Source organism: Hippocampus zosterae, chromosome 11 (genome assembly GCF_025434085.1).
Source record: "Hippocampus zosterae strain Florida chromosome 11, ASM2543408v3, whole genome shotgun sequence".
Lineage (NCBI taxonomy): Eukaryota > Metazoa > Chordata > Actinopteri > Syngnathiformes > Syngnathidae > Hippocampus > Hippocampus zosterae.
In genome coordinates, this window is record NC_067461.1 from 6664900 (window position 1) to 6692078 (window position 27179).

Consider the following 27179-nt stretch of genomic DNA (forward strand, 5'->3'; position numbering starts at 1 on the left):
CTGGCTTGCATCCCTCACAATGCATTTTTCCATGATTTTCTCATGATTTTATATATATACAGTATATACACTATATATATATATATATATATATATATATATATAACAGTAGACTTTAATCACAAAAACTGTGTATATATACAGTATATACACTATACATATATACTATATATATATATATATATATATATATATATATATATATATATATATATATATATATATATATATACAGTATATACACTATACATATATACTATATATATAACAGTAGACTTTAATCACAAAAACTGTAACAAATGTAATCATGAAACATTTCTCTGTGTGTTGTGAATCAAAATGTAATTTATTGTATATACTTTGCTTTGGGCAGCGTGTTTACTGTATTAGGCAAACAGGCAAACCTGGCAGTATCCCTCTCACGACGAGATAAGTGCAGATATAAAATGGGGGTGTCAGAGCTGTCAATGTGTCTTTCACCCCCGCCTGTCCTGTGACCTTTCCACTTGTAAACAGGAAGTATTAATCTGTGAGGGGAGGGGGCGGTAGCAAAGTATTTAAAATGTGCACGTGCGAGAAACGGGATGAGGTATGCTTGCAGCCAAAAAAAAAAAAAAAAAAAGCACAGCATCACCACGCCTGACTGGTCACGGCACCGACTACCATCAAGCCAGGGGATGAGAAATGTAATGAAAAATATGATTACATGTCAAAGCAGGGGGGGGCGGGGGGGTTCTAGCGGGCCGGCCCCGCGGCGTCTCGAAGAAGACAGGCGACGACGAATATAACGACTAATGCCAAGCGGGACAATTTCGGTATGGGGGTCATCTCGGAGAATGGCGTCCATGAGAAGCTTAGGTAGGAGGAAATTAATGCTCGCACCCTCGCAATGTCTTGTGACAAGACAGGACGACCAAAGTTTCAATCAAGGCAAAAGATGAAGGCGACAGGATAAAAAGGCAAACGTTGGAGGAGGAACCCGAAGCTAAAGGTGACATTCTTACATTTCACCGAGAATGAAAATGATCAAGAAGAATTGACTAATCTAACCATTATGATACAGATTCCTCGAGTGAATTGATAAAAACCGATTTGGAATCCTTAAACAATAATACCAACACAATATATGCACGCAAAGAGCAGCTATTCTTTTTCTTCTCATTTAAGTCACCATCCAAGGTTGAATCAGCGACTTTTAATGCATCTGGCTTTAAAAGGCGGGGCCTGGCCTGGTGAGTGACATGGACGTCAGTGAATCAAAGTGTCAATATGGCTGTTTTGAGAGCATGTTTGCGACTAGCCGTTAACAATTAGACGGTCTATGCATTGAGCCCCTTCAACTAGTGTATGAATGTGCTTATGCATTTGTCGCAATCAAATCCGATGAAATCTGGAGGACAAATCTTCCAAGGTGCTCTATGATTTAGTATTTGTGTGTGACTGTCTTCTTCACCGCCGGAAGTGCACATGCAACTTTGTTTACCTGTTTGGCTAGCGCCTCCGTGTGGTTGATGGGTGGGCCGGTGTCAGACATAGGCTCCGATTCAGAGTGACGGAGGCTGGCCCTCTTCTTCTTGATGAGGTCGGCGTCCCTGTTGTACGAGAAGCCCAGTTTCTGATGAGTGGGCGAGAGGGAGGAAGGCTGGCCCCCTGTCTGGATGACAGAGGAGTCCTGTTCTCCCACTGCCTGACTCTTTTGCTGCAGTCTTTCGGCATCCGACTTCTGCGGTAGGTCGGACAGGTCCAAGGTTTTAGCTTTCAGGAGGTTGGACCCCGACGATGTGACGTTGGCCGCCGGGACAGGAGGCGAGGATGTCAGAGGCGCTGTTTGCGAGCCGGCTGGCGGCGCTAAGATTTCAACCTTCACCGGGACTTCTGTGGCTTTGGAACCGTTGGATTTGGTGCCATCAATGGGATGGGGCTGCACGTCATTGAGTTCGGCATAGAACTTGTCCTGGCCGATGGAGGCGTTGGTGTCGGTCTCGAAGTCGCCCACCTTGTAGGTGCTGCGACTGCTGTTGGCCTCAATCTGCACCACGTTGAGCTCCTCGCCTGAGAAGTGCGCCCGGATTTGGTAGAGGTAGGTCATCACCGTCAGCTTGTCTGGGATGGCAAGGAGCACCATGTCCGACGGCTCCAGAAGACGTGAGATACCCAGGCTGGCAAAGACGTCATACGCCTGCCGGACAAAAAAAAAACAAATAAACTGTCGAGTGAGAAACAAACCGTTATGTTAAGGGGGGGGGGGGGGAATCATCACAAGGCATGTTAGGGCAGGCCTACCCATTGCATAACCCTTTTTCAGTCCAGGAAAATTCTCAGTTTATATCAGGTACACTTTTCAGGACCCTTTTCAGTCCCCGTTTCAGGAGACTCGCCCGGGCTACTGATAGCAACCATTTCATCGGGAATCATTCAAAAGCCAAACTGTATCAAAATGGACCGCTTGGTGGAAAAGTGGCTTTGGTGTCTGAGAAAGGGAAAGTGGGGGTTCAACGTTGTATTTGATGCCCACGCTGGATTGCAAGAGACACCTTTTTGCAGGACTGCTGACAGGTCACATCAGGGATGGTTGTCCTAGATAAGAGACCGAGATACCCTGAGACAGAGCGCTTAATCCTACTGTGTGTGTGTGTGTGTGTTTATCTATCCACCAAATCAGCCTGCCCACGCTCTCCGTCACGCGTGTAATTGGTCTGATTAGAGTGCGATGAGAAAATACAGGTTTGATTATCAAGCACAACACACACACACAAATACGAGAGCCAATCACCCGCGCTCACATTAGCAGATAGACGGAGACATAGAGAGAAGGGATGAAAACCATTATCGCAGCCAATGACAGGTAAATAAATAGATTAGCGGCGTGCGCACACACACATGCACCCACACACACACACCGTCTCCATTCCAACACAGCCGCACACGTATCGCAGCTTGTATCTGGCCTGCTTGATAGTGTTGATCTCATTCCAACCTGTTGCAGGCCGCCTTTGTCTCGTTGACTAATCTATCAAAGCTTTTTCCCCCCCGTCTTCACACCACACCAAAAATATACTTTTGTTTACTTCCTCCAACTATACAGCAGCATGGTTAGAGGAATGGTTAGCCGTTGGACCCTTAGAAAATAATAAAACCCTGACAGGGTCTTTGATCCCGAGTAAATTACTTTAGTTTGGTTTAAATGTGCAGCCTAAAGTTCCAGGAACTTTAAGTAATTGATACTTGTACTTCTTGGAAGTAAAAGGTACCAAGTCAGGTATGTTCAGCTGGGCAGACAGCGTCCCAAACATTCATGGACATCCTGAAAGTAACACCCCGCTAGCAGGATCTTCTTTGTTTTTTCGGACCAAATCATTTACTTGAGATTGGTCGGAATGTATAGCCTCAAAGTCCAGGAACTTTAAATTCTTGGTAAATGTGCTTCCTGGAACAAAAAGGTTCCAGTCAAATATGTTGAGTGTTACAAACCCTGCCCCAGAGGTTCCTGGATCTCCTGAAAATATTACATTCCTAGCAGGGACTTCCTTCGGCCCAGGTAAATTACTTCATCTTGGCTAAAATATCGAGCTTAAAGATTCAGGAGCTTCCTGGATAACTTCCTGGAACAAAAAAAATCCCAAACATTTTTAGCTGCACGGATAATTTTCCTGCACCTCTCAAAAGTAATACCTCAATGCTGTAGCAGGGGGTGGATCGGTCTCAATAAAATACCCCAGAAATAAATGTTGAGAATATTTTAAGCGTTCATCTCAAACTTCACGTGGAAGAAAATAGCCGTGGCCTTATTACTGTCTGAGGTGGGGAAAATGCTGTGCTATATGTTAACACAAACACTGTTAACAATAAATCACATTTCACAAGAAATCTAGCCTGATTGTAGTCAGGGCACTATATGAACGCATAAGAACCATTAGCTTTTGATTTGAGTTCCTACACATGTCCGCAGGTCATAAATGAGCCTTAAAGTGCATTTAACACAGACGTTCCTCCATTTACGAGCAATTATAACATCTTTTGTTGGCAGTCCCGCCCCCCCTGACCCCCCCCTGCACGATTGCACCATTGCTGATGTTGAGGCGAACAATGGGCATCCAACATCTAAACTCAAAAGTGTGTGAAGAGAGACTAGTTGGTGTGGGTGTGAAAAGGTGTGAAAGGAGAGGAGAGGGTGAAAAGAAAGAAAATGAATATGGGGGGAACCACTGGCCCTGATTGGGTTTCAAACACGCATTGAAGGCAGCAAAGCGTGCTGCCATTGTTCCCATTGGCGCTGAAAAGGAGCGACAACTTTGAAAAAGAATGGAGGAGAGACGGCAAGCGAGGGGAAAGTGAGAATGTGAGAGGTGCGTGAGGACGAAGGGGGCTTTTGTTTCAGCCTTTGACGCACACCGCGCTCTTTTTGACCTCTGTGTCACCCGTTATTCTTTGAAGGGCTTCTGAACCATTGCGCAGTTGTGCATGCAGTTAGTCACGTGGCAATGCGAGCCCTGGGGCCCTTTGACGGAGCGTCAGCCTCTGGAGATGGCTGAATTCATCTGCTCAATTCTCAGTCCGCGAAAGCAGTACTGTAAAAATCAGAATCCCATTTTTAGACTAGTGCAAGCATATTACTCATGTGCGCCAAAGACGCGCTATCACTTCCACTAACAACCCAGGCTAAACTTAGATCAACCAAATATACAAAGTTCATCTCCCAGTCCAGATGCATGACTTCGACATACCTGATGCCAATTAGTGTACTACTTTCAGATGTAGACACGGTTGAAGCAGCATTTGTGGCATCCTCGAGCCCTTTCAGGGCATCCATTTTGTAAATGCTCCTCCGCCATACTTATACAAACGTGTTATGACACTTTCTCCATATGCCAATGAGGGCAAAAAGGACAACTATCTCCACTTGCTCACTTTCTATTAACCCGCTGACAATGCTTCGGGACTAAATGTCAGCGTTGCCTGCCCCGGGCCGCTGTTCCCTGCACCCTCCCTCTTTGGTGACTGACAGCTATCTATGGCTGTCAATCATCAACTCCCCCCACTTCTTCCCCCCTCTCCCCCTAACAGCGCTTGGTACTACGCTATCAGATGGCGCGCCAAATGACTTCTCCTTGGCCCGGTCGCCTTCTCTCCACGCACTCAAAAAGATCCAATACGTAGAAACCCCCTCAAAAACATGACAATCATTGAGGCATATGCACAGATAACACATCTTTTCTTCTTAAATATTTACTTCTGCCGCCCCCCCCAACCCCCTTCTCCCCCCAGCCGACTAACCAGCCCGATATTGATTGGCCTTATCTGTCATAATTCAGCACAGTCTGAGCTCATTGCAATCACCGCACACAGATGGATGCTGAAAGAAGGCGGGTGGGGGGGGGGGGGCACGTCTATCAACGAGCTGTGAAAAGGAGCAGATAGGTGTGCTTGCATTCAATACGTCCCAAATAGTAACAACAACTCTTAAAATATTTCATGACGTTCTTTTTCTTCTTTGTTCCTCCTTTTTACCTTCGCCGAATGAGGCTGATGCTGAATAATCGTCACAAGACAGATGTCGAATGGGTCAAAGGAAGCTAAAAAAAAATTTAAAATTCACATGAGGTAGAATCTGGTACCGCTAACATGCCAAATGCGATTCAGAAAATGATGCTCAAAAAGGTCGCAAAAACAGATGAAGGATGTGTCAAAGAAGGCAAAAAGCGGAATCATTCTTGGTGGAGTTTGGTACTGCGAGAGGCCGAATGACTGACTGATTGATTCGGATGATGGAAGAAATGGATGATGTATCTTGGGCTAACGGCGAAAGGCAGCTCATGTTTGTACTTTTTACCGGATGGAGCTTAGTCGTGCGTGACCGTGATTTAAGTACAACGGTGAAGTCGAAACTGAACCAGATTTTTGGGGGATATTTTATACAAATACCGATATTTACATACATAGTGGCTAAAAAGCAAAGTGTGGAGAGTCTCCATTGCCACAACGCACGAGTGTAGTCAATGAATCTTACAGTCCGATTCACTGACCACTGCCATTCAAATATCTAAACTCCGTCCATTATTTCTTTTCTCATTTGTTTTTCTTTGTATTACGATAATATACAGTAGCCACGTTGGCCCGGGCAATATGTTTCTTCTTTGAAAATGGAGCCATGTTGTTGTCATTCAAAAAAAAAAAGGCATAGAATGGGTCTAAACACCCAGCAAGAAGTGAGGAAAAGGATACTTGACTATCGAATAGAAGACAGATGCAAGTCAAGAAGTTGCTCCTCTCATCGTTATCTTATACTCCCACAAGTCAACAAGTAATGAAGGTCCATGTAGGATGGTCACTTGGGTGACATCGAAGCGCTCGGACACCACAACAGCAACACCGGCGTGGCTATTCTTCGCCTATCGCCTTCCACGGCATATTCCCACATTACTTATATCTAGCCAATTTTCTTTGGGGCTACACGAGGAGGCACCGGCAGCAATGAGGAGGGGTGGCCGAGGGTGGTGGGGGGGGGGGGGGGTAGTGTGCAGATACGGGATTGGCTCTCTGGCTGTGGTTTTTGTCAACAGGCTTGCATTCATGCCTAACAGGGCCACCAGAGGTTATCGCCCAGCCAGAGTGTATATGAGGAGAAGGAAATCAAACTGCGGGAAGGAAACACGTATCGCTCGCTGTAGCCCCCGGGGCCACAGAGGGGACGGCTGCGTGCGGGTGTGTGCGTGTGCAGTTGTAGTAGGATAGGGCAAGTGTGCATTTGTGTGTTTAGAAAAAGAAGGCGAATGTACATACAAAAAGAGCCAACGGGTGCATGGAGATGCCAGTGAGTCTGCAATTCAAAATGTGAAGGTGGAGATACGGTCAGGAGGAAAATACAGGGTGCGCCTGGGTGTCGTGATGCAAGAGGAAGAAAACGATGCAGCGGAATCTCAGAAAGTCAAACGCACAAAGTGACACGTTATTTTAATATCAAACATTTACGCCCGTCATCGCTTTCAAGGTTAAGTGTTCCGATGTCAACCTTTGACCTTAAGCCCCTGCGCTCGTACAGAGCCTTGTGTATTTCTTCCAATAGTGGCCATTTTGCAGGGTGTGAGTGAATTACATTGTTCTTCAGTCAAGACGGTGGCCATAATTGAGGGTAACATAAGAAAAAGAAACACCTCCCAGGTATAGATGATACCATTTTCCAAATCAGTATATATTTTAAAAAGCATATACAGTATATAATATAAATTGTGTTGTGTCTTTTTTCCCCCGCGTGCATCAACACACTTCACTTATGTCCTCTCCACGGGCCGTGGTCTTAAGACACCATCCCGCCTGCGTCAGATGACCGTGTTTTCATATCCATTTACAACAGCAGGGGAGGGGGGGGGGGGCTCTAATGAAAACTACCGTAACACACATGCATTGTATTGCGGGATTAATGGCTGATGCAGAAATAAGGCCAATCAGGGACGTGGCGGTGAGGGAGCTAAGCGACGTGAAGGGCCCAGGGGGCAGTGGGTGGTCGCCTCTTACCTTTTTGTTGTTTTCTTTAATATCCTGAGGATTGAGCGACTTGTAGTCTCTGGAAAAGAGAGAGAGAGAGCGTAACAGTGTTTAACCCTTTCATGCACCCTGTAACCCGATAACATGATAAGATGTCCATTGTAGTAACGGTTGTCCCCATAAGGGTTAGGTATGATAAAACATTTTTAAGTCGAGTGTGAAATGAAACATTTTTTTTAATGAAACATGTCCCTACATGGCGTCGGGCCTGAAGTGATGCAGCAGTGCGCAGAAGGCCAGGCCGTTCCTCCAGGACGTGGTGAAATTGGTGATCTTCACGCCGCGGTAGTTGCGCGTCACCTCGCGGCACCAGGCCAGCAGCGACTGGCTGGCGTTGGGCTTCCCGCCCAGGACCGGGCTTGGGATCGGGCTTGGCTGAAAACAAGAGAAACGAGCCCAAAAGAATAAGAAAAAAATGAATGCCTTCCTCAAATGCACGGTTTTATGATGCATACATTTTCAATCGTGCTTGTCCTCAAACGGGGCTGAGCAAGCGTCCATCCCAGCTAACTTTAGGAGCGGGGCAGGCTAAACCCCGGACTGGTCTCCAGCCAAACGCGAGACACAACAAGTCAAACAAGCATTCGCACTTTTTAAATAATGCAAGGCTGGATAAATAAATCAAATATCACTCGCTGTCATCTCAATTACAAAGACTATTCTAATGTTTTACGATGGTACGTGGGATTTTACACATGTCGTGCGTGTGGATGTATGACTGGATGCCAAAACAGCACTTAAAACATTGCCAAATAGCTCACGCTATAGCACACACCAGCCTCCATCTGTAGTTGAGTAATTATGAAAGAGATTTTACATATGTATGACAGTTAAGAATGCAGAAAAAAAACGTTACTTAAAACATTGCATGTATGGCCCAATGACGTCATCGCCAGTATTCATCATCGGCAGTTGAATAATGATCTGAACACACTTGCTCGTGCTTTTGACTCTGCAACGCCTCGCCTCCAATTTAGTTGCTCTAAGCACAGCGTCATAGATGTTTGTTCACACAGACGTGTGCAAGCATGCATAATGTAAACATCTTATTAATTACCTCCTGCTCTTGAAGTCTTATCGAGGTGGAAAAGCATTTTCGTCACACCCTGACTTTTTTCTCCGCAAAGCTATACATGCACTAAAGCAACTGGAGGTGAAAAGAGTTTGGAATGGACAGCTGCTGAGTAGAAAAAGACTTGTGGTGGCTACCCGACTCCCTCTGTTGGCCTGTGTGTGCGACTGCGAATACAGTGTATGCTTCAGACAACTTATAAATCAGTCACAAAAAAGCCTCCAGAGTTTTTTTGCATTTGTCAAGACAATATTGTCATAATCATCTCAATCAATCAATTAAAAAAAAAAACTCCCAAATAAGCCAGCCTTGATTATCTTGACAATCACCAATTGTTTTTCCTATTAGTAATTAATTCTTAGTCATATTTTCATTTCTTTATTTAGTTTTAAATGTTTTTAAATTCTCCTGTTCATGTGTTTGAATGTTGTCAGCGTACATTCTTTTTGTGAATTAACTTTCGTAATTTTTCTCAAATAGTTTTCTCTGCTTGCTTCTGACTGTTAGCTGTTGTGTTTATTAATTGCTTTTAGGTGTCGTACCTCTGCTTGTGTCACGCGTGTCGAGTTGCCTTGTGTATGAAATGTGCGATATAAGTCAAGCTGTATTTGGATTAGACAACTCGAAGTTACGCATTATCATTACTTTCATTATTTAAGCACGTGATAGCAACAAATACTTCAGATATAAATTCTCTTGCGGTAGAGCTTGAATGGAAATCCTTCATTTTGGAGTTCAAATTGCAAGCGCTACAAGATGGAGGACAGGAGGCCGTCACTATTAGCAACTCCTGATGTTTGTACTCTTTTGTGTGCGTTTGGGTACCTTGAGCGTGAGTAGTCAAGGCCCCTTTGGGTATCTGGGTGCAAGGGAGACAGTGGCAGCAGCCTGAGGGGGGGCACTTGACATTTTCCAGCTCATTTTTAAAAGAGGGCTTTAACCTCCAGACCCCCCCCCCCCCCACCCACCAGTACCTTCAACACAATGTCAGCCCAAATAAATAATAATAATAATAACAAGCAGATAATAACATGCATATCAAGTCCATAGAAGTAAGAGGGATGTAGTTACAGAAAATGCATCCCTGAAGAACAGCACGTAATGCAACAAAAGCACATCACCGGTTGAGTGAGCTGCATTGTGTGCGTGCCATTATTGTGTGTGTGTGTGTGTGTATGTCTATCATTAGGTAGGTAGGTACGTAGGTGTGTGTGTGTGTGTAGCAGTCTACCTCCAGGCCTTCCCCGTCCCCCTCTTTCAAGTGAGGGTGAAAAAGTAGCCGTCTAATTGGAGCACTCTAATTACCTGGGATTATACACCAGGTGCTATTAAAGCAATTAGACGCACAGGCACACACCCCCGCGCGATGCCGGCAGAAAACACTTACACACCGGCAGACTTAAACACACACACACACACCAGCTGGTGGGAAAACAAGAAGAAGGAAAAAAAAAAGAATAACAGTAGCGAGCAGGGCAGGCTCACTCATCAAATTAACATAAATATCAAAAACATTGTGTCCAAAATATTAATCGAGTCTAAAGAAATATTTTTCACAGTGAACCGTCATATGTTCCAGAACCAAAATAAGATTGAGGGTTTTTCTGCATTTTGAGGCTGTAAGAAGATGCTGCCGAGTAGTTAGTGGTATGTTTAAATGACCTATTAGCTTCTTTGCGAGCAATCGCTCTTATTTGTTGGCTCGTCTAAAAGCATGCGTGGGATATGCGGGTTGGAAAGCTACTTTTTGCAGTTGCCGTAAGGCTGCAAGACCATGTTGATGTTTAGTCTGTGGAATGTCGGATGATTTGTCATTAGCTTCTTTGCAAACAAGCGCTCATTTTTTGGCTTGTCTTAAAAGAATGAATGGAATTGGCGGTTTCGAGAGCTACTTTTTGCGCCTTTAGCACTTGTCGCACGGCTCTAAGACTATGATGATGCTTATTTAGTTTGTCGTATGTTTTATGAATAAAGTTATCACTGCTTGGCTTGTCTAAAACACAACAATTATGGTTTGAATGCTAGTTTTTCCGCCTTTGGAATAGTTTACTCTTGCTGTGTGACTCTTAGACCATAAAGAAGTGTATTTAGTCAATTGTTTCTTTGCAACATCATTCTTACTCGACTTGCCCAAAAGAAAAAAAACAGACTCATTCCGAGAGCTACGTTTCGCACCTTTCGAGTGGTTTGCGCTTGCTGCACAGCTGTGAGACTGGATCGGTGCGGAAAGGGGGCTAGTGACATTGATGTGATTCTCTCAAATGGGATTTCCGGATGTTTCCATTACATGTTGGCCCTGATAAAGTGTTTTCACATACATCAAAAGTAGGAAATAGCATATCTGATTTGACAGGAACAGGCCGCATTTCATTAGGAGTCAAAAAGCATGTTGACTTACAGTTTGCCTGAAGGAAGTTGTGCACATGTCTTCTATGTGTGTGTGTGTGTGTGAGTGTGTCGTACAAAACACACACACATAAACAGAGCCATGTAGCTAGCTGCGCTGCAGGGTAGGATTAGCAGCGAGCATTGCCTCGGCCTGCAAACATTCCGCATTAAAAAAAGAAGAAAAAAAAATAGATGAAAAAGCTTCATGACTATCAGCGCTACATAACCTCCCCTCCGCCGCTATTAAATGGCAGCATAACAGGCTGGGCGGGAAAATACAAGGGGGCCGACAAGAGAATCCTTTATTCCCCGCGCCGCCGTGTCAACAACATCCACCAAACGGGGTAGAGAGAGAAGAAAATGTAGGCCAGAGAGATGGTGGGGGTGGGGAACGGGGGTTAAGCTCCCAACAATACCTGAAGGACAAGATAGGAGGAAACCTGGGAAGGCGGTTTCCTTTTGGAGATTATTGCAATTTTTGCAGTCTTTGGCTCAGCCAGCACCAGAGGAAGGAAAGGTTTGAGTTTATCTTTGGATTTTTTTGTGACTAAAAACTTGTAACAATGAATCTCTGTTACATGTTGACGGTAATGGGCGTACACATTGCATTTGTACACATGTGTGAAAGGAGCCCAAGCCTTCTACGTTAGAGCCTGGCTTGCCACCATCACAGCAACAAAATGGAGTGAAGTGCTGCAACTGCAATAAAAATTATTCAAGGATTTTGTTTCAACCATTTTTTTCCCGCAAATTATTGGAGTTATCTTCAGCCCAAGTTTTAAGACATGCATTCAGTGAGCATAAAAGAAAGGCTTTTTTTTTTAACCTGGTCTTTGCCTTTGACTTTTTCTTGGGCTTTTTGTGCTGACAAAAAGTCTTGCATCGCATCAAATCCCCTTGAAGCAAAACCTAAACGGACATCAAGGAAGGGAAGGTTTGACTTTTTCTTTGGCTTTTTGCAGCCGCAAGCCGGCCTCTAATTTTGCTTTGGACTTTTGTTTCGAGTCCAGCAAGAGCATTGAAGAAAAGGGAAGGTCTTAGCTTTTTGTGCCTGAAAATACACAAAACTTCACATCAGAAAATCTCACACAACACAAGTTTTACTCTTTCTTCAGCTTTCTGGCCTCGTCGGCAAGACCTTGACGAAAGGATGAAATCACTTCAGAATTCCATCGTTTTTCATTTGTATTTTTGCACTTGCATGACTCTAAATAGCGCAGGGCGCCCAATTGCAAATGCAAACAGTCCCTTGGCATTGTACAAAAAGACAGGGAAAATGTCGAAACTATCCGATAAGCTCGAGGGGTGATTTGGGGGCTTTTAACAGTGGAATGTAAACTCAATTGGCCTCAACCCATTGACGTAAGAACGCCATGATGATGGCAGTGAGGAGTAGAAGAAACGCTGCCACCACAGCCACGTGTCTTTCCAATCTCGCTCGCTTAAAAGCGGCATCGGTGTGTCAAGATTAGAGGAGGTGTTGAATCTCTGACTCTTTAAAAACTTGTAATCCGCTCAACAGAGAGCCTGCGGCAACAAAAGACAAAAACCGCCCGGCACATTCACATTTGCTCTCGACGACAGCACACGTGTTGTACATATATGCACTGTCAATCTATAACACATGCATAGGACACGAAGCCTCTGATGTGTTCTTGTTCTCGCCTTTTAGTCATTCCAAATGGTGATGCATCTTCTCAGTTTTACGGCCTCCGTTTAAAAAAATAAATAATAGCACCGCGTTACATGGTCAAGTATATCATGGCCTCTACAAATAAAGTTTGATTGATTCATTAACGTGTGCAATGGCACACTTGATAATCATATTTTTTTTTGAAGCAGACAAGGCCGCTGCACTTCGGCGGTGTGCCGAGTCATTTTATTGGCTGCACTCCAACCCCCGATATGATCCATTATGTAATTGTACACTCTGTCTAAAAGCTACATTTGTCTAATTGGGAATCACTCTGCTCCTGATGTCTTCTCATTAGAAATAAAAGCAAGTAAGGAGGAGAGGGGAAAAAAAATCACTCCGCATCATCTTACACCTCCCCTTTAAAATGACAGATTCCAATAATAATAATAATGATAACAATCATAATAATTTGCAGTAGTTAAGGCAGGAGGTGATGAAGGCGGCAGTGAAAGAAAGATCAAAAGTTCACTGATGTAAATGGAGATGTGGAGTGGATGGAACAAGATCGGGACCGGAACAGAAGAGTCAAGAGAATGTAGCGTGAAAAATAACACAACGTTAACATGCAAAAGCTAAGATTACGCGACGCTTGGAATGAGGAAGGGGGCACGGCGAGCGTATGCGCGTGCGGTGCTACCTTCAAAGTGAACTTCTCTCCATCACCAAGCTCTACAGTGAATTTACTCAACGTCAAATCTTTTCTGCCATTCCTATGAAGTGAAATGCCATGAAATTGTCCAAGCCCGTGAAAAAACAACAACAAACAACACTGAATTATGTCAAAAAATAAAAGAGATTGTAGATTAATTCCCTGGTTTTAAAAAGTGTAATTACTGTCGGTACAATCTATCCACATGTTGGATGTGTTCCTTTAACACTACCATAACCGGGGCGTGCAATAGTTCTCGTTCATGAGCATCTGGGTGTGAGATGTGGCCGACAGTGGCCCTATTTTCTAAATAGTGCCAGATCACAAATGAAATTGTCAGATCAGAATCTCCCAGTTTCAAAGATCCGGTGCAAGTAATTTTCTAATGATGATGATGATTTTGTATGATTTTTATAATTAACTTGAATTTACAAAATATGCGACTCACATTTTACCTAACTATTTTTTCAACCAGAAAGTCACACACTCTGGAAAAAGTGTTCAAAGATCTTCCGTATCCTCAAAGAAGCTTTGGAAGACGGGGGGAGTGATCTCTCAAAAATCTATACAGAGCCATTAATCTCCTTTAACGGACGTCTTCAACAAACAAATTAAGACGCGGGATGGATTCACAGATGGGCCACGCCGATAAGACCGCCGTTTATCAATTAATCTGAGCGCCGGTGGGCAAAACTCATTAAGGAGGCCACTTTAGGAATTACGTGGCACAGGTAAAGACATGCAAAAGAGTTTGTGTGTGTATGTGTGTGTAAAACCCCTCCACAACCACATGCATTCACACAGGGCAACCATTGTCCAGTGCGGAGTGGGCTTCAAGACGATGAAGAGTCCGATAGTGCGGCCAATTATAATGAACATAATTACAAAGTCACCTCTTTGACTACTGATCAGAACACACACACACACACGCTCGCACATACACACGATCTACATTTGGTTTGTTGCTGTGCCACTAAAGTCCATTAGATGTGTGTGTGTGTGTGTGTGTGGGGGGGGGGGGGGGTTCAAAACTAAAATATAATTGACTCCAAACGCGGACGCTTCCAAAGCCTGATCGACACCATATTTGTTTATAGGGTAGCAGCGTGGCGAGTGTGTGAGGAAATTAAACTGCCTCTTGGCCTGCGTGGGTTTTTTCCGGGTATTCCGGTTTCCTCCCACATCCCAAGTACATGCATGGCAGGCTGATTGAACACTCCAAATTGTCCCTAGGTGGGAGTGGGAGTCCAGATGGTTGTTCGTCTCTGTGTGCCCTGCGATTGGTTGGCAACAGGTTCAAGGTGTCCCCCGCCTACTGCACGAAGACTGCTGGGATAGGCTCCAGCACACACCCCCCACCTTCCCCCCACGACCCTTGTGAGGATAAGCGGATCGAAAATGGATGGATGTTTAAGGACCTAAACATAAAAGCACAGCAACATCCTGACTGCTAGCTTTATGTTGAAATTTGACACTCCAGGAAAAAAAAAAAAGATTTGTCACACAACTGGTCATGGGCAAGCTGTTCCTCGTTTCCTGTACATGTCTAATTTATGACGTCTGTACTGATTAGGGTGTAATCCACGTAATTGCTTTGCGCAGCTGCCGAGATCAAACCCAACGTTTGATTAAGTTTTCATTCATGCGTCGTCAAACTTTTTTTCAGAAGTGAATGTACTCGCACAAAAAGGCTCAAATCCAAATCAAAAGTGGGTGATGGCCCGAAAAGACACCACTCAGTACTTTCTATGACACAGTGTCTGAATATCGTAATTGACAAAAGGACGCTTTAAAAAAAAAAATTCTAAAGAGGCAATTAGAGAGTCTTATCATTCCTCTTTTCTTCACACGCAAGAGTGAACATTTAAGGAAGATGGAACACAATTCATGAGGTACTTCTAAGGTTCCTTTCAAATATTGCTTTGCATTAATTGAATTAAAAGTGTAGCGTGTGAGGGGAAAGGGTAACTTCAAAGATGTCATAAGTAGAGGGTGGTACATCAAGGAAGAATAGTCTTGACGCACCACACACCAGAGCTTCGACGAATCTGTTGGAGACATCCAAGAACTGGGGCCTTTGCTGACTGTAACTAGGAAAAGGCTCACATTTGGTCCGGGGTGCCTAAAAATGTGGGTCGCCTTGTACATGTATTGCACCAAATTCCTAAATCTGTGAATGCTGTTGTGTGACTTCAATGAGGGGGTACGCTAGACTGACTGATGTTGTGCCAACACATTGCTTACATAAAGGAAAGGCAGACGTAACCGAGGAGAGCATGCAAACGTGAAAGTCGGAAGGGTGGGCGTGAAAGAGGACGCTAAAGGCACGCCCCGAGTAGGTGTATAGAGTATATAGTACATGCATTGTGCAAAACAACATCCCGAAAATGGCACCTGCAAAGAGACACGCTTTCGAAGCACGGTTTAAACCGCCAGCTATCAGTTACGCGAAGGACCATGGGAATCGAGCAGCCGCAAGAGAATTCAAGATCAACTAATCCTTGGTGCTTGGTGCTTTCGTTTTATGAAACGCCGCCCTCTATTCATCCGGGCAAGGACGACAATGGTGCAGCAACATCCGGCGGATTACTGACCATCTTTTGCAACTACTGCATTAAAAAGTGTAATGTTCTGCGTTACATTAAATAAAGACGCTTTCTTTAATCATTTATTCTGCCGATTTGCCACCCTCACTTGGCTTCCATTACCGACTGTTCCCTCAATTAATTCCCACATTCCTGCGTACTCGCTTGGGCTACGGCAAGTGATGAGGGACAAGCATATTTTGGATTTTGAAAGACAACCAAAAGATTGCCGACAAACACATCCGGTCCAACCGTATCGCCAATATGGACGAGGTGCCGCTCACTTTCGACATCCCGGTGAACCACACTGTAGAGAAGAAGGGGACGCGCACGGTAGTGATACGCACAGCGAGCCGCGAGAAGTTTCCAAGGTGATGGACAGACATGGCCAAAGTGAATTTGCCACCGCCGTGGGAGCTATGGCGAACACAGCGGCGGGCGAGTTACGCCGCAATTTGTGAACGGATTGTGGATGCTTGGGCTAACGTTTCTGCTTGTCAAACTTTCGCACAGCCGCACAGCAACGAGATCGACTCCGACAATGATGTGGTGGAACTTGGCGTGTTTGATAGTGAACTTGCACATTGTTCATTTCAGATCCAGATGAGGACTTTGATGGTTTTGAGGATGAGGATTGATCAAAAAATCAAGTACAACCGAACTCAGTTTTGCTCCTGCTGCCTTTTTAAAAAAGTATGCTAGCGTGCATGCATGCTAGCATACTTTTTAATATAGCGGAGGCTTTACCATGCCTGCGTCCAATAATACATTGCATCTTGTGTTTACGTTAAATGCACAGTGTGTCGTATGATCGTGAAAATACGGTAATCTATAGATATTCGACAATGATGATTGTTGGTATGCGGAGCCTGCTTGAAATGTTAAAAATCAATAATCGTGAACCCTGCTTAACTGGGAGCCATTGTGCAATGGAAGGGGATGCACGAGAGGGTCGCCTTTGGACCTTTTGGGGGTCTGAAGAGTTTTGGAGACTTATCTCCCGCCTTTTTTTTTTTTTTTAAACCAGGAGGTCCTTAGACCCACACACCTGGAGGACTGGTCTGAGTTAAATCCAGATTAAGATAATGTTACCCCTTCTCCATGTCATTCAAACCCCGCCGGACGGAGCAACGCAGGTTTGCTTCATTCTCAAACAGACACAAAGGACTTTGTGGCCATCCTCATAAGCCCTATTAGTCTGCTACAGAGCCTCTCATAGCAGACATCAATCATGGAGGGATTAGTAAATTCCCTCTTTAAATGAGTGGCACGGGAAACTTCCCTTCAAGACCAAAGCCAGTCGCTCTCTCTGGCTGACTCGCTCGCTCCCTGGCAGAGATTACACAGCGATTTGTTTTCATTTGGTTCCATCTTCATCGTTTTCTCTGTACGCCGGTCCCGCTCGCAGCTTGTGAGGTAATCCCTGGCAGATAAAACTAAAGAGGACTTACCCCAGGCAGATTACAAGAGGCGCTTTGCGGAAGGCCCTTTTTTTTTTTTTTTTATACAGCCGTCGACGCGGGTATTGAGAGTGAGCTCTTGCGCAGCGCTTAACTTGTGAACCTGACGTTCACCCGGCAAACGAGAAGGAGGCAGCGGGGGGAAAAAATGATACCTGCATTACAGGAACTGGAAAAAAACAAATGTCACAACACACACGCGCGTACAGGCGGCTGCCTTTCAAGGCAAGCATGTATAACATTGAGGAGCAATAAGAGCCCGAAAAGCCATAAAAAAGTTGATCTTTGATTTAAGGAATTACAATGGCTTAATGATGTTAATGCGTGCGGCTTTCCCAAAGCACACATTCACAAACTTCTCAAAATTTATATTCACATAACTCACAATTGTACTTTTTGCACATTTTAGATCAACGTCAACATTTGTTGGCTCAATGAACAGTTAGTTCTAGGGACCTTCACTTCTTTGCCTATCTGTGACTCTTCTAGTCTCTCTTTTGCAACCTGGTGATGAAACGACGAGACACTCTAACCTCAGTGGCCACTTTCTGTTTGAAGCTTCGGAATGGTGACGTTCTGTTGATCAATTATACACATGATGCGGTTGATTAAAACTGAAGTGGACAATTGTGGGCTGATGGCTGGCAACTCTTCATCACGTGTATTTTTCTGAAGACGTTTATTTAAGGGAGTTATTATTTGTTTTTATCTTAAATGGATAACATAAGCAGGTACTAATTTGGGCACAGCAGCAATTGGCGGGACAGCCACTACTTGACGAAATCTTTGTTCACGTGACTGATGACATGTGAGTGGGCAGTATTGTCCGGTGGGCCTTGCGCCTTACACGATGACAGTGTTGCCCTCCGGCATGGAAGGACACACAGGAAGCTCAGTGATCTGACCCTGGGAAGAAACCTCCACTCCCACAAGATCCAATGTCAGACCACTCAGGGGTCCGCACATAAACGTTGGCGGGGAGGGGTCCAAATAGGTAAAGAGAAGACATGAAGAGGTTTTTACACCATTTGAGGAGGCCAGAGGAGAGTCAGAAAGCAATGTACACTTGCTGCTGTACATTTAAATTAGCTTTAGCTGTTAGCACGTGTTATAGGGATACTCTAAGTGTGGTTCATTTATGGAGCCGATGAGTTGAGGGTGAGGGGGCGGGGGGAAACTTAAAAGTAGGTAGCCAGACCTCTGCAGCTGCTGCCATTTACACTAGACAGAAGCTGAGCTGCGCTTTGTTTGTTTATGGAGCAGACATGTGGCTAGAATGCTTTGCTATTACACTTGCTGTCCCTTTGCGTAACAAAATCGAATAAGGGGTCATTTCCCAGGACTGCTCGTTTGACTTCTTGTTGATACAGTATTTCAATAGTGGCTGTGGTTGCGTTATGCATCCAATGGCTGGAGCTTCGCTAAAGGGAATACAATACAATACAATACTGCAGATGGAACAAAGCTCTTTACAGAACATTTAAAATACTTCACGCCAAGAAATATGAATATTGAGCCATATAAAAGGTCCAAATAAGAAAATTGAATGCTCTTACATTCGCCTTAGAGTGCGCAAAATCCGGTCATTTCAAATCGATGATTGAACTCGGTTTTCTAGGATACGTGTTCAAATGGCCTCGGTGAAATGGTCTTTCATAAATGGTCACATAAAACTAAATGACAAGTCAAACTTATTGGAACAGATAAAATAACTTTATCTTACGCCAAAGGAAAAAAAAAGAGCCCTTACCGAGGGCAGAGAGGGCAAGACAAGCGATGACTGTCCTTGTCTCTGGGGCTCCCCCTTTGTCCTCAGCAAACATCTCTCATTCGTCGTACCCACCTCGGCGGTCCTCGCTTGCCGCTTGGCCTGGCGAAAGCTAATTAAGAAATATCACAGCCTTGGCGAACTCAATTAAAACATGTTAATTTATTCTAATTTCAATTTGGATGTAGCGAGGAAGTCAAGGAGGGGTGGTGAAGAGAGCTTCGGCATGTGCCTCCCCATTCTCCCCCCACTGCGGCACAGGAACAAAAAGCATTTAATTTCAACCCTCCTATTAACATATGTAATCAAAGAAACCCTTCAACTGCAGACTGCGATCAACTGACTTAAAAAAAAAAAAAGAATGTTAAATAAGGAGCCAGAGTGTTAAGATTTACGCATTTTGGGTTGTCCTGAACAAAGGCTCTATCACAACCCAAAGTTGAGAAGTTTGAAAAAAATGGGCAACTGACAGAAGTCTTACCAACTGGTGGACTTGTTTATTTTTACAAGACGCACAAAAAAGTGCACCAAATCTGTACTTGAAATTGAACAGGAGTTATACAATTTGCTCCGAAGCGGCAATTTCATGGTTCGTACTTGATAATTTGTTGTGAAAAAGGAAACTAATAAGTCATGGTCATATTGATCAAACTCTTGAATAATCAAGATTCTCTTTCCGCCACTCTCTATTACAGTACATTCGCACACCATATTTCCTAAGTGTCTATATTCTCTCTATTTTTTTTTTGCTATTGTACGAAATAGAGTAGCCCAAACAACCAGAGACAAATTCCTTGTGTTTCAACATACTTGGAATAATATATAAAGATTATTCTGAAAGACTTTTGTACACCAAAGAACCCGTCTTTGCTAATTTTCATAAACTTAAAAGTTATACTGCCACTCAATGTCAGCTACTGAAAATTGAAGCGGCTTTATTCTTTTGTACTCCGAACATGAAACTGAACACATTTTGCTCAAACTTTAGGCCCGCAGATATAAGCTCCAAACTTTTTCCTTATATGAAAATGTGGCAAATAAAAAGTTTGTCAAGCGGAAACGGGATGAAAATCTTAACTTCAGCGCATGTAAGTGTCGAGTGCTTTGACTATGCAATTGAGATGGAGAAGAAGACTGAGGAAGAGATCACTGAATTACTGGGAAGGAGGAGAAGGTGGTGGGGGATAGGGGGGTGTTGGGGGATCAGCTCCAAGGAAAAGAGATGGACTGAATCGGACCAGACAGAGATCACAAACCGCCCAACAGGAACTCTCAATGTGCATTTGAATTAATTCTCCAAATACTTCTTTCGAGCTCAACGATATGAAACTTGACGACCCTGACTCGTACTGTCAAAAGTCAACTCAATTAGAACATAAAATATTTCATGCAAGCGAACCAACTTTCAAGGAAATACCTCAGTACATCTATACTCTTTTTTAATGCCCACTCCTCAGGTTTATTTGAAGAACTCAGAATGGCATCTTGATAATTTTGTGGGTCCACTCGTGATAGACATGCCTCCTAAATGTCTCGTTTCGGGGGCTCAATTTCCAAAGGCAAGTCAAACGTCTTGGGTGAGTCTATTCATGATCCCTCCCGAATTCAATTTGCTTGGATTTAGAACAAGCTTCAAAATTTTGGAATGGCGCGTAGGTGTCTGCCAAATTTAAGGGCAAATTTAGGTGAGTTTTTAATGATGGAAAAAAGCTCAGTATGGTCATTAATATTATCTAGCAATCTACAGATCTACAATAGGTAATAGGGAAATATAAATGAATTGAATTGCCGCATTTGCAAATGTCAATTTCATGGCCTCAACATGAATAAAGCCAACAAATGGCTCACCACATGTTCAAGTAAATACATTGCAGTGAGATTCAGTATTGTCAAATCATCACGGTAAATCCCATTTGTAAGTGTAATAGGTGTGCACACAGAAAGTGGGCGAACAACATATGCTGGGAGGATGCGTCGATTGTTCACAATCTGCCGTTGAAGTGGGAGCTTCCAAAGCAATGATATGGAGGATGGGATCACCTAAGATGATGTTTACCGGTCCTCATTCAAGCTTTGGATTGTTTTTTTATAAATAACTTAACTAGGTCCTGTCCAAGCTTCAACATGCCAGAATTGTTTTTTTTTAATACGAGTGTATCCTTGTGATATTTGAAGCATTTTAGAGGCCCTGAAGGTTGGGGGGCAGGTGATAGAAGCCCCTATAACAAGTTAACTCATCTGAGCCACGGGCCCATATATTAGATTGTATTACAGCCCCCCCCACACACACACATGCATGCACACACACACACAAACACACACACAAAATCTGCACGCTGTACACGTCCGCAATGCGATGTGTCGCCTTCGTCTCGGGCCTCTCATAGCGAGAATGTCTCCTCTTAATCCCCTCTGACTTCATACATTCAAAAAGGTCATCTGGCCGCCAACACATGCCTGTAGTGCGTTTGTGTGTCTCGAGCGAGAATAAGAAAGAGAAACCCATTCACACTAGCCCGTATGAACACCCTCTCTCTCTTTTCACCGTCTTGACGACTCTCCTCCATCTCCAACAATCCACTCAGTGAATGTTTTTCTTTGAAGCGGACATTTTTGGCCAAGGCTTAAGAGATATGACCAGTTTGCAATTTAAAACAGTATTCTACAGATATTCAAGATAGTAGTATTCAGAATTATGTGTGTATTCCGACAACAGGGATACTTTTCACGCGGGGGTCAACTGTATTCTGACATTATGGACAGAACGACGCTCGTCTTCCAACATCGTGGACAAAATGATGCTTGGATTCTGACATCAGTAACAGAATGACGATAGCACTCCAACATTGTAGACAGAACGATGCTAGTGTTTCATTATATTCCAAGTGAGAGCGCCACCTAGTGAAGGAAATAAAGATGGCAATAAAGATGCACAGTCTCTAGTCGCGAACCTTACAAAAGCTCTCCATCTCCCACAGTCCATCCTACTGTCTGGAGTCCCACCTACCTTCATCTCTCCCTCTGGAGGCAAGGGCATCTTTTGGCCAAGTATGGCCCACCACAGGCCACTGGCTTCGGGTAATTAAAGTGGCTCAGCCCCCACCGCCAGTCACAGGCAAGTGCGGCTGGATGATAAAGGCACTGTGCCATAATTACATGGACAGCCACTAAAACAGTTAGCTAGCCAGGTGCACAGTGGTGGCAGGGCACTCTGTGTGTGCGTGTGCGCGTATGAGTGTGTGTGTGTGTGTGTGCATATATATAAGCAACTGTACAATCTCATGTGTGAGTGGATGTGCATAGGGGGTCAACACCCCCTTGTGATCGCTCTGCTGTAGTTAAGCCCTCTGTGTTTAAGCCTCCACATAGGCCCATTCAACCCCTTGCACACACACACAGGCACACACGCGTGCGCACGCGCACACATACACACACACACACACACACACGCGCAGAGTGAACCCCTTCCCAGCCCCCAGCCAATCATTCCCCACCAGTGGTCTGACTCCTGCTGTGAGTGTGTGTGACCATCAGCCATTTAATTAGAGCCAGCCTCCATTTGACTAATTTCAATAAATAAATAAATAAATAAATAAATAAATAAATAAATAAATAAATAAATAAATAAATAAATAAATAAATAAATGGATGGATGGATGAATAAATAAATAAATAAAATCGCGCTGGATCAGAACCCCGTCAACTCCAATAAACTAACATTCAATGAGGTGCTCAGTATATGCGCACACGTGTGTATGTGTGTGTGTACACAGAAAGAAAGCTAATGTAAGGACATCTGAGTATGGACACACAAGCACACACAAACTCAAGATATTAAGTATTCCAATGAACGTTTTGTTAATTGCCATAACTTTCTTTTAACTATTTAGACAATCATTATGGAGGTGGGCAAACTTGTTTTATTACAAATAGACAGATAGGCCTAAGTTAATTTGTGGAAATTTTCAGTAAAAATGTGTGTATTTTAATGATGAATTTAATGAATGCTTTTTTTTAAATATTGTCATATTTCCACTCGGTTACTCAGAGTGTCACAAAAAGAAAAAGGATTGCCAAAGTTATGGGAGCTCCACATCCGGCAGTATAGTGTGAGGATGCGTTCAGAGCTTGCTTTGCTTTGACCCAGAAGACATATTTGTGGATGTGAAACACTGACTATATTTTGGTCAATCATCAGACGAATCTCTCCCTATAATATTCCGATATTAGCCCCTATGAAAATAATATTCACATAGGGCGGCACGGTGATCAACTGGTTAGCATGTGCGCCGCATAGCGCAAAGGTGCAAGGTCCTTATAGTTCAAGTCTTGAAGAGACACTGTTAACCGTTTACCTTGGGGGATGACGAGGCCAGTTCTCTCCCGATGACCGCCGCCACAGGACTGGGCCCAACTGGTAAGGTTTTTTTCTCCCCATCCTGGCCAGAGCTGATCATGGGAGCAGGCGAACCAGTGCCAAAGTTGGATCCCGATGAGCCAGGGGGTGTGGGAGCTCTCTTCTTCTGGCTGCTGCCCGTGTCCGGCGCAGCGGGGCTCTGCGTTGGGCACGTCCTGGGTTCGTAGAATGGGTTGGACCTGGTTGGCAATTATAAACACAACATTACTTTCTTTCCTTTTATGGTGATTGGCAAGTACTGTATTCTTGGGGATTGATTAAGTAGTTCCTTACTATCCAAACCCCTTGTTGCCATTTCTACCTGTCAACTGAATCCACCATATGCATGATCCGCTACACCAGTAGTCAGCAACTGAAACCAGGAGCTATTTCTTGCATACTGATTAATGCAAAGGTCAGAGGTTAAGAGTCACAAGAGTAGCTGTGGCAGGTCATCATTAGATGGTTCCTTGTTGCAGCGCCTTAGTTTCGTACCAGGAGGAGTATTAGCGGTGAGAGTAGTTGTAATGGTAATTGGGAGTAGTAAGAGTGGTTGGTGGTAGAGGAGGAGTAGAGCTCGTGGTTATAGTAATGGTCGCGGCAGAAGTCGCTTGCCTCGTCACAAGCCCGTAGCCTTGTCCTCAGTCATCACTAATGAAAGCCGTAATTGTCATTGCGTGAATTAGAACCGTTTAATTTCAGAACGGATTAGCTAACAGATATAAAGGAGCACTGTATTTCTTGATTCTTGACGTATTTTGAGAAAATCATGTCACAAACGTTTTGAAAGAGCCGCGAACTGTTTTAAATTCGCGGGCGTGGGACGCAGAATAAAGTTTCTGAAGAAGATTAAGAGTTTTTAATCCATTACTGGTTGTGTTGTTTGATGACATGAACACAGTTGTGTTCACTGGCTGCAACACAATGAACAAGACAGGTGAGCTAATAGAAGAATCGGGTGCACTCGGGCCAGCTCATATCCTGACTTCTCAAGGTGCATTACTGACAGACTGACAGACAGGACACACACCCCCGCGCACACATACCACAGAATGTTATCAATATAGAGGCACGCTTGTGGCAGTGAAAGCCCCCCGAGATACTCACTCAGCATGCGACAAAGCGGCTCTAAATAAACAGGAGAATTGGATGGGGCCGACTCAAAAGAGGGTCGGGAGCGGTCGCAGTGACACAGGAAGCCAAAGCAAAGAAAAGCCTCAGTGGAGCAACATGAGCGGCTGAAGGAGCTCCAGTCAAAACACAACACGGCTCCCTTGAACTTTCCATTCTGCAGAGAATGACCTCAGGCTTAAGGGGACAGTCATGCCAATCAATAACACGTCAGGCTTTTTGACAACATCGCTTCACCACAAGACTGTGAAGGCATTTGGCACCAGAACTCAACGGCTTACGCATTTGAAGCGGTCCTCCTTGGAAAGTGATTGGTTTATTCATGGATCAAACAACCGAGTTGAGGTAGGGGTTTGAAGATGATTACCCGAATAATCAATATATTAATCGATAGGATTCTACATCGATTCTAAAAAGATTGGTTTGTGACAGCCCTAGCTTGATTACATATGTTTTTATGTGATATTTTAAGCAATTTTTTTACCAGATGATATAAAAAGCGCCAGTCACTCACACAGATGGAGATGTGACACCAAGCGACAGCACCTTCGACGATAATGTACCAACAACATTTATCGCTTGTCTCTGACCATGGTCTATGCCTTGCTCCCGGGCCTCAAGCGGTTTCTTTATTCCATGTCTATGGTGAGTTTCTACAGTTCGTGTCTTTGGTATGTGTCTTTCGGTTGTATCTGCTCTGTGTCTGTAGTCAGAATCAAAATCATCTTTATTGGCCAGTACGTAAAAAAAAAATCTGTGCCTATGGTCCATGTCTTTTGGTCATTTTTGGGGGGTCTTGATAATGATCTGTGTGTATGTTCCATGTCTATAGTTGTATCTTAGGTCTGTTTACACTTAGCTGGCATGAATTGAACTTATATGTACCAGATTTCATTTGCATAAAGTCTACATCTGCTTGTTTGATATGCGTCATGGTCCGGATGATCCAGTTTACGTTACACTTGACCAAAAAAATGCGAGAGATTCTTTTAACCAAACCGAAACACAGCAAAAATAAATAAATAAGATGTCGGTTCGAACCACTTAACAATCAGTCAAGATAACTTACTCATCAAGTTCCTCCTCGTCATTTTGTCCAGCATGGGCATATAAGTACTTGTTCATGTCAACCGGTCGCAGCCCCTTCCTGGGTCGAGCCTTCGGCGGCTCGGGCACCGGATGAGGACTGGTTTCGTCTGGTTCCGGCTCTTCGAAAGGGTTCCTCGGCGTCACATCATGCGGCTCCTCTGTGGCCTCGTCGAATGGATTGGAGGCATTGTAGCAAGATTCGTTGACCCGCCCGGCAGATTGCTGGTCAGGAGGTTCTGTTTGACGAGGATGGTGTCACTTATTGCCAATAATGTCTTGGTAAAGCAGCATATGATTCATGAGCCATGGTTAATTTTGAATGCAATGTCTGGTAAACAATTTTTTGAGGATTGTTTAGTGTGAAATGATATTACAAGGTTTGGGGATCACAGTTTATTGACTGAAAAAAAATCTAAATTAAACAAAAATCTATAAGTCAAGATACCAGTACATTAATATAAGCAATAATATAAATAACTTTTGGAGTAGTATCCGTTTTTCGCAAAATGTTGTCCCTGGCATAGGGGCGTGGTCCCTCATCTCCATGAAAAGTGAAGTTTCACTGTACAATACCCGCAACAGAATTCGGACCACATACCGTCCTCATCTGGATCACCGAATGGGTTGAGGTGGTTGGCTTCGGGCAGGTGATCCTCGGGTTCGTCGAAAGGGTTGGCAAGCATGGCCGGGTGCGTCTCTCGGTCCTCGTCTTCCAAGAAGTTCAGCTTGTTGATCAGCTCTTTGGTGGCCAAAATTAAAACAAGTCATTCAGGATGACATAAGAGTGGGACAATGAGCCATCCAAATTATTTTGACAATGTACAGGTGGAAAAGTCCTGCACTTGGGAGTGAACCACAAGTAAGCGCCAGCTAAACTTGACTGAGCTCCTTTCTGGGAACATTGGTGCAATTAGTGGGGGGGGTTACTGTGGGAGACAAGCGGCGTGGAGTTGCTACGGAGACGCAGGCCGAAGGCGCTGACACTTGACCACTTTATCTTCGTCGTCCTCACCACTGTGGCTCATTTGCATGGAGACGAGGGCCGAGTCAGGGGTGTGAAAAGAAGATGCCGAGACTGGTCTCGAAAGAGTGGCATGCCTTTGTGTATATGCAATGTCGCTATGTGAAGTGGACTTCGCTGATAAGGAGACGGGTGCCATTTGCGACCCATTTTAGGGAGACAAGAGTGTGCGTGAAGCATGTCAGAGAGTTTTATGAACCAAAGAGTCGGAGCTGGAAGTTTTCAAGTCCGGAAATAAATGTCTATGGATCAAATTCAACTTGAGCTCCGGAGAGTTTTAGCTCTGTGAGCGTAGAAAGTATCATCAAAGACGGAAAGTGCCACAGGCGCGAGGAGTCTGGCTGGTTGTCTTTTCATCGGGGAACCAAGTACCGTGTAATTG

The 27179-nt window shown here is 44.1% G+C and overlaps 1 protein-coding gene across 4 annotated transcripts in view; it reads right to left on the reverse strand.

Annotated features, from left to right (window-relative positions):
- Positions 1-27179, reverse strand: part of ehbp1 (EH domain binding protein 1) — a 102854-nt gene that overhangs the window by 48441 nt on the left and 27234 nt on the right. For all 4 annotated transcript variants that reach the window (XM_052080151.1, XM_052080153.1, XM_052080150.1 and 1 more), the window contains 6 exons: positions 26375-26515; positions 25757-26012; positions 23516-23756; positions 7739-7917; positions 7513-7561; positions 1484-2179 (listed from right to left, as the gene is read on the reverse strand). In XM_052080151.1, coding sequence (XP_051936111.1) covers positions 1484-2179; positions 7513-7561; positions 7739-7917; positions 23516-23756; positions 25757-26012; positions 26375-26515 — 1562 coding nt within the window. The remainder of the gene's footprint in view (positions 1-1483; positions 2180-7512; positions 7562-7738; positions 7918-23515; positions 23757-25756; positions 26013-26374; positions 26516-27179) is intronic.